General features: G+C 39.2%; 1 protein-coding gene across 3 annotated transcripts in view; it reads left to right on the forward strand.

Moving 5' to 3' along the window:
- TDRKH (tudor and KH domain containing) overlaps nt 1-14,178 on the forward strand; it is a 1,796,665-nt gene that overhangs the window by 152,143 nt on the left and 1,630,344 nt on the right. For all 3 annotated transcript variants that reach the window (XM_044079937.1, XM_044079939.1, XM_044079938.1), the window contains exon 2: nt 4,408-4,569. In XM_044079937.1, the coding sequence (XP_043935872.1) occupies nt 4,443-4,569 (127 nt within the window). In that variant the 5' untranslated portion in view covers nt 4,408-4,442. The remainder of the gene's footprint in view (nt 1-4,407; nt 4,570-14,178) is intronic.

Here is a 14,178-nt window from a genome sequence, read left to right on the forward strand (position 1 = left end):
TTCAGCCATGGGACGTCAAACCTGACACTACCTTACCTATTTGTTTGGTTAATTATTTTAAGCATGTCCCTTTTGGGCATTATTCATCTTTTCAAACTCCACTACTGAGAAATGCCACTTGGATTACAAATCCTTCTCAGGTGTATTGGAGTGGTATAAAGACTGTCAAGCTGGCAAAAGAGCTCCATGATATCATCACCTATAACCACCAATCCTGTTTGTGTCCTAACATCAGTAATGACAAAACTACTTGACCTCTGTTTGAAAAACCATGTCATACATTTAGCATCACCCTCCCTATGCAATCACCAGAGTTGCCCTTTTCCCATCAATTCTGCTTCCAGCTTGCTTACTGTTACCAAATCTGTTTCAGTCTTGAGTTGGAGCTAATACATCTGCTGATAGAGGTTCTGGCACTGCTGTTAACTTCTTCTGCACTCTCCTCAATTCACCTATCTTTTTCACCACTGTAGCATTCTTCTCTTTCTGTGCAGACTTTCTGTATCTGTAATGCCTGCTATGTTTGCTGCCTTACACTTTTGCCATTGGATCAAAACTGACATTCCCTCCTTGAGGGAATTCATATCAAATACACCCTCCACTGATTTTGATAAGTCAGCCTTACTTTTACTTTTGCTCCACTTATGATGTTCCCAGCTCAAATTCTTGTACTCACTAACCTCTGTCATACTAACATTGTGGATGGCCATTGTTTGAGAGTCCTATTTTTATGGATTAATTGAGTCTGAATCCTATACTTGTATATGTCTTTGTTTAAAGATGTAATATGGCCTTCTACCGGGTTATCCAGATTCATTCAGAAAGTGAGGATGATCGATCTGGCTCCCCCTAGGAGTATCCTTTTTTGAATAGCTTTGTTGTAGAGTTTTCTTGTTCTTTGTGTTTCCCATTACCCTAGTGCTATTTGTAGAGTATTGTGTGTTTCTGTAGTAGGTTGTTGAGTAGTTTTTTTAAGGTGTGTTAGCATGTTTATTGGGCTTCATGCTTTTTCTTGCATGTAGCTTTCGGACATTTTTCTGTTTCTTAGTTTTAGATTTGTATAGGCTTTTTTTATGCTGTGCTAGTTAGTTAGTATAGACTTGGTTACGGATAAATGTTTTAAAAAAATGTTGCCTGCTGGCATAAATTACCATCACCGGATGCACACAATAAATATGTGTATTGTTTAGGAGTTGTCCATCTGGACTCTTCATGTTCTGTTTGTGAGGGATTTGGGTCCAGGGCAATCAGATGACTGACAGGACAAGTTGTTCCTTAAAGGCCTTCTTCCAGTCGGTCCTTCATCTGCCTCTTTTAGTTCCTTGGCCCTGAAACCCTGGTCAGGCTCCCAAGGGGGATCGGAAAAGATCCTTACTGTTGTCCATCCCAGATCCATGTTATTCGTGCTTAAAGAACCTGAGCAGTGACTTTCAGGTGCCCCAGCTGCTTCCGCACTGACTCTGATCCCTCAGAGCCAATCGCCTGTCTGTCCTGACTACTAGCAAGGCTTCATTACTGGCTCCAAGTCTTCCTAGCCCCTTATTGGTTAAAATATAGGACATTTGCATTTTTCTCCCTGTCCACCTCACCAGAGTGATCACTGGAGTCTTCGCCTTCCTCACCCTGGTTCTGAGCCTCCCTGGATGGGATCCGGCAGACAGGTTAATAGTTATCTATACGACCCTTCAGGCCCCCCATTGGTGGCTTTTTATGCCTGGTCATTGAGGTTGGTGGGCAGTATCAAAGCTTCTGATTTGGAGCAACTGATGAAGTCTTTTTTACAGACTCTGATGCAATTAGGTCTTATCCCTTTGTGTCTGGGACTGTTTCCTAGAACTTCTGCTCCATCTGTTTGGCTTCCTCCCTTGGCCCCTTTGTATCAGAGGTCATCAGGCCCATCAGTAGATCTTCAGGATGCGTATTACCATATAAAAATGGACAAACTATCCAGAAGGTTTCTCCACTTACGAGAGCCAATTATTACCAAATCAGAGTTCTGCCCTTTGGCCTCACCACAGCCCCCAGGGTGTTCACCAAATGTATGGCAGAAGTAGCAGCTCACTTGAGGCTGCCGGAATTCTGAGTGTTTCTGTATCTAGACAATTGGCTCATAACTGCCCCAACCAGGCACCAGTTGTTACAAGCGAGGGGGTCATATACTTCACCTCTGTTCCTTTCTGAGAATAACTGTAAGTTATAAAAAATCAAAATTGTCCCCAACACAGAATTTAGAATTCATAGGAGCACTTCTGAACACCTGAACTCCATAGCATCTCCTCCCCATGTGAGGTTACAGAAAATAAAAATTCAGGTCCAGAAGATCATCAGCAACAGGAAAGTTACTGCCCGTTTAGTTTTACAAGCAGTAGGTTCCATGGTGGCAATGATACCTCTAGTTCCCTTAGCAAGATATCACACGAATGCTTCAGTGGTTGCTAGCGTCTCTCTGCTCAATGTTACACCAATCCATGCCGGACCTGATCTTGATCGCCAGTCTTTGCAGAAGAGATTTAGCTTGGTGGATACACTCCCAAGACATCCTTCTTGGCCATCCCTTTGTCCCACAACAACCCAAAGCCATAATGTCCACAGATGCCTCTCAGATGGTTTGGGGGGCATTATCTGGGAAAGACTGTCCAAGGCAGTTGGTCCCCCTGCAGAGGCCAACTTGCATATCAATGTCCTGGAGTTAAGGGTAGTGGTCTTAGAGTTGCAAGCCTTTCAGACTTTTCTTCCTTCAGGAACAGTTGTGATTCAAACATTCAGTGGTTTGGCGCCTCAACAAGCAGGGAGGAACCAAATCCTACCCCCCTATATTGAGAAGCTCTAAGTGTGGCAATGGACAATCTCTTCCAACCGCTTTCTGATAGCAGCTCACGTTCCGGAGAGTTCCAGTGTGATAGCTGACAAACTAAGCAGGTGTATTCTTCTGCCTCACAAGTGGTTTTCTCAATCCAGAGGAGATGGAAAAAATTTTTCGTCAGTGGGGCCAGCCTTGCTGTGACCCATTTTCCTCTCCCGTCAACAAGTGCAGCAACTGTTTTGTCCTGATCCCCCCCTCAGGGGGGAGTCCCCCAAGAGATGATCTTCTACACACACAGCCCTCTGGACTGCTGTATGTTTTTCCCCATTTCCCCTAATTCCAAAATTCCTACCGAAAGCAATTAGGTGGAAGAGCAAAGCAAATCCTTGTTGTACCTTATCGACCTTGACAGATATGGTTCCCCTTCTGTTGGCCTTATCTGACTCAACAGCCTTCGATTTTGGACCTGGTTCCATATCTTTTTTCCCATCAAGAAGGACTTCTTCATCCAAACATTGTGAACCTGAAGCTGGCAGCTTGGTTTCTCTAATTCCATTAATAGCCAGGCTTCCTTCACTTTCTTCCCCATTATGCCATGTTCTTTTGACCTCACATAAACTAGCTATATGTTACTAAATGGAGAAGATTTACCTTTTGGGCTCGTGACAAGAATCTTGATCCTTTTTCATCACCCATTGATAAGATCCTATAATTTTTAGCTTCAATTTTTGAAACAGGTGCCTCTCAGTCTACCATCAGAATTCAATTTACAGCCATTTCTAATTTCCATAATGGTTTTGGAGAATCCTCCTTGGTGTATTGTAAACTTTGTAATGCCTTTTTAAAGGGAATACTCTTGTTAAAACCACCATACAAAGATCCTCCTCCTTGGGATTTAAATGTAGTACTACAGACCATTGTTCAGCCTCCATTTGAACCATCAGCTAAATGTGATCAGAAGTTTTTATCCTGGAAGACTATATACTTAGTGACAGTAACTTCTGCCAGAAGAAGAAAAACAGGCCTTATCATGTGACTTCCTTATCTGATTTTCTGCAATGGTAGAGTCTCACTAAGAACCAATCCTTCCTTTTTGCTTAAGGCTGTGTCTGAGTCGCATATTAACCAGACTATTAATTTACCAGTATTCATTCCAAATTTCACTAACAAGGGTGAATACTACTTGCATTCACTAGATGTTCACAGACAATTATGCCTCTCTCTACATAGAACCAAGAATATAAGAAAATCTGATCAAATATTTGTGTCCTTTTTATCTACTAGACTTGGATAAATGAAAATGGACAACATAGGTGGAACGTTACGGTAAGTACATAACTTCTTGATATTTAAATTCTTTACAGGTTATAAGTAATGTCTCATCAAATCTCATAAACGAGCAGCTGGGGAAAAAATCCAGTTTAGTACTTCAGTGCCTCATTTGGTATGGTAACGAATTTTGTATCAGTTTTTGTCACATGTATGAGCATGTGGTTTGAGACAGAGAGAGAGAGAGAGAGACACCATATGTAGGTCAGCTTGTTTCATGAGTATACTGAATACTGAATCATTGTGTTAACACTGTCCTTTGCCAAATTTTTCAGCAGTGATTTTTAAGACACCATCAGTAAGGAGAAATATGTTGCCATCTGTGGAGGACTCATGGAACAACCTTACAACCCTACAGAAAGTAGCTTTAGGCCTTGGAATTCCAGCAAGTGTCACAGTCCTTTATATACTATATCGCAGGTATAAGGAAAGCCAAGGTGAGTAATCAAATTCTAACATGTATGTGTGTCCACTAGATGGGTAAGGAAACTGATAAGCTATTCACAATTTTTTTAAATATGTACATATGAATATTTACTGTAACAGACCATTTAGTAGATGTTCTTAGCCTGAATATTAGACATTCAATTGATGTGATCAGTGATACTGTTAATGTTCATATTCTTATTAATGTGTGCATTTATTTTTATTACTAAATTTTCCAAACTTGTAAGTATTGTGCATTTGTTTCATATTTAGTAACAGCTTAGTAAAAAGTAACCTGCTTTGAACTCTGTGCGGATGAAATTTCCTGTTAATGAAAAGTGTGATTCTCTAACTAAAGGATGTGTAACAGTCAAAAAGGAACTCCTGCGCGAGAGGCAAATGCACGGCTCAATATCAAATGGGAAAAGCCAAAAAAGAGTAGAGCCAGCATACAGTGTTCCAATTGTTCTTTATTGATATGATTCCATAAAAACAACAAAAAATCAGACCGGTTTCGGCTGGAAAGTATCACAGCCTTCTTCAGTGAGAACCAAATACAGTTTTTGTTGTAATTTAAATACACCCATCACAAAGATCATTGGTCCATACTAGAATCGTTCATTTAAACCAGATGGGAACAATCCACCTAGTTTAACAATCCACTTTTTTTCTTTATTGTTTAAAATAGAGTGCCACCCAGTTTTATTGGATTTATTGCCCTTAATGATGTCAATAACCATAAAAGTAAATCTGGCAGTGGTGTGTACTAAATGATGTTTATAAAGTGCATTGGTTGCCTTTTTGTTTTTGGTGTTGCTAATGTGTTCAGAAATTCTAATTCTGAATGAGCGAGAGGTCTGACCAATATAAAAGGAACCACAAGTACATGTAGCCTGATATACTAACCAATCAGTACTACAGTTAGCAAAAAAATTAAAATCATAAACAATGGCACTATTATGACTAGAAAATTGTTGAGATTTCATGACATTGTCACAGTTAGTACAATGGCCGCATGGATAGCAGCCAACTAAGGGGTCCCCTGATAATGTAGAGTGTACATATTGAAAGGATTGATTCAGTGTCCCATGCTTATAATGATTGAAGCAAGAGCCAACATTTTTGCCTTTGCAAAACGAAAATTGGCATCTATCTGGTACAATTTGTGCTAACTCATAATCACATTGTAGGATGTTCCAATGTTTATGTACACTTTGAATTAAGTTTTCAGAATTCCTGGCATAGGTTGTTTAAAACCTAATGGGTTGTGTGGTCGAAATGTTATGGTCTTTGTAACTTAAGAATTCTTGTCTGTCTGTAGAGTTGACCAGATTACTGGCCTGCAACACATAACTCATGCCATAACCCCTAGATTTAAATCTATTTGTGAGATCTTTCCTCTGCCTCTGAAATGAGGAATCATCAGAGCAAATGCACTTTATTCTGATAAATTGCGACTTGGGGATGTTACGGGCTATGTGTGGTGGATGGAAACTGGATGCATGGAGGATGGTATTATACTGGGGGTATTTCCTGAATACTTTGGTACTCAGCGTATGGTCTGGTAATCTGTTGATTAACACATCCAAAAATGTAATACTGTTCAAATCATAATGGACCGTAAATTGTAACCCCCATGGATTGTTATTCAGGTAGGATATAAATTCATGTAACACATTTAACTCACCCTTCCATACAACAGTCATCTAGAAAACGTCTCCAAATGTCAATATGTTCCAAAAAGGTGTTATTCTCATGATCATAAATGAGATGTTTTTCAACAAAGGCCATAAACAGATCAGCATATTTTGGGGCAAAGGAGGCACCCATCACTGTACCCTTTGTTTGTAAATAACAAGTGTCCTGGTAAAAGAATACATTACTATTGAGAACATGTCTTGCTAATTCAACCAAAAAGAAGTTGAAATCAGATTGATATAAATTAGCCACTTCCAGCCAATAAGTAAGGGCCTCTAAACCAGATTCATGTGGAATATACGTGTATAAAGCACACACATCAAGTGTGCACATCAACCAATCGGGTTCCAATTGGCTATCTGAAATGATCTGTAAAAAATTTGTAGTATCCTGTAGTCGAGAACGTACAAGATAGAGCAAAGGCTTCAAATGTTTGGTCAAATATAAAGACAAAGGTTCTGTGAGATAACCTTTCCCTGAGACAATTGGTCTACCCGGTGGATTGGTGAGATTTTTGTGAATTTTCGGCAAAAAGTAGATATATTGGTTAGCCGGAACTTAAATGGTAAGCTGATGCATTATATCATTAGTAATGATGGCTTCATCCCTAGCCTGAATGAGAAAATCATCAATTAGTTTTTTAAAACGATGAGTGGGATTGATATGCATCTCAAAATAATATCTTTGATCAGACAGCTGTCCTTTTGCCTCTTTGTCATAATCACACAAGTTTAAAAGGACCACAGCTCCCCCTTTGTCTGCAGAAATAATAACAATATTTCTGTTATTCTGACGTTCCAGAATACCTTGTTTTTCAGCAGTTGTTACATTATTACGTTTGGAATGTGTATCAGACCTAGAAAAATGCAGATCTTTGAGAACGCTATTCTGGAACCAGTGTACCAAGGGATGCATAGGAGGAGGAAAAAGACGATTTGTGATATACAAACTTGTCATCATTAAAGTTATTATCATTGTTACCAAAAAACAGTCTCAAATTTAACGTTCTACAAAAGGACATCAGATCTTGAGCAAAAATGTCTGCAGACACCATGAAACCCGGAATAAAAGTTAAACCTTTATTGAGGACTGACAAATGGGCTGGAGATAGCACAAAATCAGACAAATTCAAGACATTACTGTTGTAATCCAAATCTAATTCTGTATGACCATTTTCAACAGACTCTGAATATTGTTTATACCTCCTGTGTTTGCGTCCCCCCCGCTGACACTTGGGCCTCAAGGGGCAGGCAATGGTGTCCTCTTAGGGGACAGTGAACTTGATACTGACTGCAACTCATTGTCTGTACAAGAGGAGATTTCCTCAGTCGAGGAACCGGTATCATGACCAGATTTTCTCAAAATGGAGCGTGGTCTATTTCTTTTAGAAGTTTTAGGCAATGAAGGTGTAAACCTCACATGCTTGGTGATATTTGAAAAAGGATTGCCATGCTGATAGTCAGCTAGGTCTCTGAAATTTTTTGATCTTCCTACTTCTAAGTTCTTGTTCCAAATTATTCAGGTCCGTGGCTGCTTTATTAAGATATTTATTATAAAAAGATTCACCTTCAAATGGTTTGACATCATCTACCAACCTGGTCACTCATCAATTTCTTTATCAATAACACAATCATAATATTTAGATAGTTTCTACAAAGGACATACTAGCCTGTTGTTGTATTGAAGACCACTGGCTGTTAAGCTCTGAGTCTACTTCCCCCACATGGGGTTGTATACGTACTCTCAAACCTCTGGGGGTTAACCCTTTAGCAATGTATGCCTTAAACAATTTTGAATGCCAGATGTTGGATCTAAGAGATCGAAGTTGTTTAAATAAATTTTCAAAAGCCAATGCACAAGTGGGATCAGAATCAAGAGAGTCATTTGTATTACTATTGTTTTGTAATGAAGGACCCAAGCCAAATGCTCTGAGGTTTTCCCTATCAGCTGATAAACCTGTTATCAAACTGGACAGATCCATGATAAACTTTGTCTTGATATATACAGGAAATTGTGACAAAATAAATGTTGATTTATAATACTGACAATAATAGTAACAAAAACTACATCAGTACAACTTGTTGGGAGATTTGTACAATTGTAGGAACAATAGCAGCTCAAAAAAAGATTAATACACCATTCGGTAATGAAGCTGCGTCCCTATCTAAATCATACAAAAAACAGTTGTCCTGTAAAAATCATGAATACCATAAAGAGGGAAAAGTTAGCTACAAACTGTACAATAGAAAAAATAGACTTCAGAACCCAAATTACATACCCATGGGTCAATACAACAACAGGACCTAGAAAAGTCAAAGTGACCCATATTGGTAGATGCAGTCAAAAAAACTTTATGATTTGCCTCAGTCGACCTGTACAATACACTAATGGTAATGGTATATAATTTAAGTGAGACAATACAAATAAATATCTCAAATGACCAAAAAATAAAGCCTAATGAGAGTTCAATGAGACACATGCACATAAGCTGATCTAAGGGTGACCAAATGAACGCATACATATAAGCTATTCATGTGAACAACCAAATATTAAGTTGCAAAAGCAAATGTCAGCCTACACCAGCAAATATAAACCTTAAAACTGAATCTGTAAAGTAATGACTAAAGGATAGTCATAGTCAACCACATTATATATATATATATATATATATATATATATATATATATATATATATATAAACCCAATAATATAAAAAGAAATGTCCGTGGTAGAATTAAAAAAAATGATGTTATCACAAGAAATACTGTTGCAAACTTAAAAAACAAACAAAGTGCAAAGATTGTACATATGTTAATATAAAAGTCCAAAATTAATCCCAGCCTTAATAGAAACAATGCCTGGTGGAATCATAACCATCGGATGGGAAATAATGTCTCCAATGTACAAATGCGGAAATCCGTCTCAATAGGCAAAAAACAAATCCTTCCTTATCAAGATCGCCAAATGGAAAAGAAGAAACAGTACCTGTGTTCCTCAAGCACAATATTGCCAGTCAGATCTCTAACACGAAAAGGCAAACCCACTGGAGAAATCTCGTATTATTCCGTCTATAAAGACATTACAGTTTAAACATCCAAATGTCAGTTGGAACACAAGATGTGTTGAGCTTGAATAACCCAACTGTATAATAGTAAAAAATAACACACAGATACAAAAAACCTAACCAGAGGAAGCGTAGATAAATCTTCCGAAATCCAGCTGTAATGTCCCCATCAAAACGGAACCAATGAGGCCGTATTAGAAATCTTGTCGTCTTCCATACCAAAAGAAGCGCGATATCAGGTAAATGCTGAAACAGCCACCAATATAACCAGCTGGACCCTCGGTGATAATAAACGTCAAGGCACAGTGTAAATCCACAGCACAAAAAATGGATGATAATCCACTAGAAAACGACCAGTGACACTGGGATGGTGTATTCCAAGAAAAAAATCAAAAAGAAAAAAAGATTGCACAGAAAACTGGCAATCAATATCAAGAACACAGACCCCCAGCAGGAAATAGAAGGAAGTGTAACAGTCAAAAAGCAACTCCTGCACGAAAGGCAAATGCACGGCTCAATATCAAATGGGAAAAGCCAAAAAAGAGTAGAGCCAGCATACAGTGTTCCAATTGTTCTTTATTGATATGAATCCATAAAAACAACAAAAAAATCAGACTGGTATCATCCAGAAAGTATCACAGCCTTCTTCAGTGTGAACCAAATACAGTTTTTGTTGTAATTTAAATACACCCATCACAAAGATCATTGGTCCATACCAGAATTGTTCATTTAAACCAGGTGGGAACAATCCACCTAGTTTAACAATCCACTTGTTTTCTTTATTGTTTAAAATAGAGTGCCACACAGTTTTATTGGATTTATTGTCCTTAATGATGTCAATAACCATAAAAGTAAATCTGGCAGTGGTGTGTACTAAATGATGTTTATAAAGTCTCTAAGTAAAGGAGGTCTAAAATAGGTAAAGCAGAATAATATGATCCAGTCCATCCTGTTTGGACATTCAGGACTTGCTTGGACTGATGGTCTGAGTCTGTTCAGCAGTTGAAATTTTTCCAGGGTTTATCTTCTCCTCCTAATGCATAAGTCACTGCACCCCTCACTAACTCTTCAGATTTGTACTACCATTTGTCTAGGTTGCATGGAAAAGCTTTTTATTGGATTCTTGACAGATAATTTGGCTGCACTTAACGTTGATTGGTAGTTCCCTGTGCCTGTTTCAGGATAGAAGAGTTATTTGTTTCACTAAGAGTTTTAGTACGTCTTCCTCCCATTTAGGCTGCAGCCTGCCACTTTGCACCTTTATACTCTAATCACCCCAAGTATAAAAGGTTTCTGCATTTATATGTCTCTTTACCGTGCAGCATATCGCCTACTCCGAGGTGATCTCTGCCTAACATATAAAGCTATGTCAAACCCAGAGCTGTTGGACATGCTACACCTAAAGAAATCCCAATCCCTCCAAGCTACATGCTCTAGGGACCTAAACCTTGTCACCACAATAAACAGGACACGCTGGAGGGATAAATTCCTGTCCCAGAGACTTGCTATACTCTGGAGCAAGCTACCCATCTATGTCAAGCAAAGTTCTTCATTAGCACTCAAGAAAAATTTTGATAAGTAGATGGGAAATAGGAAATACACCCCGGGGATCACTTCTATGTCTCTGCTGGACCAGTGGCACAGGAAAATAACTTTCTTGGGTGGCGTAAGCTATGGTACCTTGCTGACAAGGCTTACATAGGCCCTTGGGCCAATAGCCTAGTACCTACCTATGAACCTATGTGTATTTCTTGTATTTTATTGGTAGTGGAGTACTTTTGATTTACTGAACAGGTTGTTCCTCCAAGCTTTTGTTAGTCAATTTTGTATGTTGTTTCTTTGTTTTGGTGTACTGTGCAAGTGATTGTGTCCTGATCCACTGATAATGGAGAAATGAACTAATTTTGTCGATTCAGGTGGATGTATAATTCCTCCCCACTGCAGACATTTTGTGTGTGGCCTGTTTGTGTGCCTAGCATTTGAAGATTCTGTTCCAGTGGCACAGAGGGGGGTAAGGCTCTTACCCCAGGCAAGCCTGGTTGGGCTAGCATCATGGGCACCAAAAGGACCAGATTGGAGGGGGTGTTGGGACTGAACAGCTGATGCTGGGTTGCCCAACATGGGTTGGGGGAGGCTACCTAGTTGTTGCAATAGCAGCCTTAAGAGCTGGGTGAGCTTCATGTTGCAGGCAGTATACCCCCTGGTCAGGAAGTCTCACTTGAGTGGAAGTATGCAGGCACCTCATGTAGGCTGCAGTTGTGGAGCTCAAAAGACTAGCTTGGGATGAACAGGGGCTAGAGCATAATCCTGGCAGCAGTACGACACTGCACAAATAACCTTTACTCCCTGGCCCCAGGTATTGGTAAGAATGAGCCCAGAGGAGCCTAAGGCAGGTCTGGGTAGACCCAGGAAATAAGAAGAGGAGTAAGCGGTACCCGATGGTCACATGTGGGGAAAGGAAGTAAAAGAAATTATTGAAGTTTGTGAAATATGTACTTGTTTTATAGAGACACTTGTATTATTTTTGTTTCCACATTTTTCAGTACATTTTAAAATTCAAAGATTATTTTATCAGAGTTTCCATAAGTAAGACTCAAACTATAAACAAGGTATTAAACATATTGCATTAATAACATAATTTCTATTGGATCATTTAATAGTGTTCTTCCTGTATCCCTTCTTTCCAAGTCCCACTTCTTTCCAACTGCAGATATTCAGTTTATTATATACTTATTTGTCTCTCATCTACTTTTGATAAATATTTGTTAAAAGACACCATAAAATAATTTTAATGAATTGTTGCAGAGAGTTGCTGTTTCTTCTGGTGAACCTCTTTCCTCTTAGGGAATTAAATGAGTCCGTTATGGAGGTTTGAAAGGTTGTGTAAGGAGAATGGGAAACAAAGGAGCAAAAGAGTGATAAATGTGGCTCCAGGGAGGCTACTCTGGTGCCTTCCAAGAAAGAGAGTACAGACTGGTAGTGTAACACCTGCCAGTGTTCCTGGCATATCTGAATTTGGCAGTAAGTATCATTGAAGGGCAGCATCTCAGACTAACTAGGCAGAATACCTTTTCTTCCCTCTCTGAAGTGGAACTAAGAAGGTTGACATCCTCTAGACTTCAGTCTACCAGGCTGTTGTCCACCAGATTCATCTCATCCCATTATAATCTTTGTCAGTCAGGAACATAATGAAGGCAGTTTTTGCAAGCTCCAGTAGTATAGATGTAATTGTTTAGATTCTAGGAAGTGTAAGGGACTTATTTACTTGGCATTTTCTGAATTTTCCTCATCAGTCCCTGTTATGGCACTGATTCTAATGAGTAGGCTGGTTAGCAACCTGCAAGATCCAGAGTCAGTTCATGTAGCTATGTCACCATCAACAGTATTCATGTTTTTAAGGCCACAGCCATTTATTTTGACTTCCTTGATACAGGTTGTGTTTGCACAGGTTCCTTTGGTGTTCAGCTTTCAGTAATCCCTAATTCACACAGTCAAGAGGTCAAGTCTGGTTTCAGCAATAATACCTTCAGCACTGCTGAAGGTACTGTTGAGTCAGCACCATTCCAAATGCTGACTTTTTCAGTATTTGAGCCTTTAGTTCAGAAGAGCCCTATGCCAGCCTGTGCTCTCTGCAACATATTACTGTTGGTTGGGGTCAGTCAGAAATTGGCAACAGCTACCATTTTGTCAGTATCTGTGACAGCTCCTTTCTCTCTGCATTGATCACTTGGAGGTGTGTGTGTGAGGGGGGAGGTTAAATATCAACACTTTCTTGTGGGTGGGTGGGGGGGGGGCAAGAACATCCTGCTGTATTGTCTCGCGTGATGACGGTCTCTGCTGTGTTCAACCTTTTACTGTTGATTGGGCTCGAACTGACCAACATCTTAGGTGCTTTGTTCCATATCAATCTCTTCTTCATGCTCGATTTCCATCACAGATGATATGCTGCATCAGATCAACAAGAACATTTGTATACTAAAATAAATTCTTTTTTCAAGTATTAGACTTGTCGTATTGCTCAAGTCATATTTGTACTGAAACAACTCTGTACGTTCCCCACATAAGGGCTGCCAAGAACCTCTTTCTGAATTATCATATGTCCAGCATATGTCTCTTGTCTGTGAAAGCATTTTTTCCCCCCAAGTCTTGTAGGGATATAGATTATATTTATGCAAACTTTCAACAATTTCTGCATATAAGCGTAATATTAAACACAAACACATCCACTGAAGTAAATGTCTCTCCGCTGTCTTGACAAAACAGTGTAATAAATCCAAAGACGATAACCAGTGAGAGGCAACCAGTCGGCCCAATAAAGTAATCCAGTCTGCGTTGTAAAAAATGTAATAGTATCTTTATTGCATGCACAGGTAAGCGCTTTCTCCAAAGCTTCTTCAGACCTTAAAAGGTTGCCTCTCACTGGTTATCGTCTTTGGATTTATTACATAATTTCTGTATATAGTTGGATATATAGGGATAAGACAAGGGCACTTCTATGGGCTAGGCTTGTAAAGGCTCCAGGGCCATTAGCCTAGTGCACACCTATGAACCTATGAACTTCCTTTTTTTGATCATGTGTACTCTCTCTTAATTGTTCACTGCATGTTGTTTTTAATTTTACATATTGTAGTGTCTTCTCATATTGTAATATTGCCTTGTATGCTGTACTTTTTTAAATCTTTTCCAGTCTACCATTTGTGCTGTAGCCTCAAATATTGAGGTTGCTATTTGGCATAATGGTTAAGGTGTTTACAGCATGGTTACAAGGAAATTGGCTAGGCTTAAAATGGCCCACAAAAACAGCTAGCTGAATTGCCTATGAAGCTATATAAAATCTGCTTGTGGTTTCACAAATTCC

This window comes from Protopterus annectens, chromosome 8.part0, assembly GCF_019279795.1.
Source record: "Protopterus annectens isolate FY-2018-M chromosome 8.part0, PAN1.0, whole genome shotgun sequence".
NCBI lineage: Eukaryota > Metazoa > Chordata > Ceratodontiformes > Protopteridae > Protopterus > Protopterus annectens.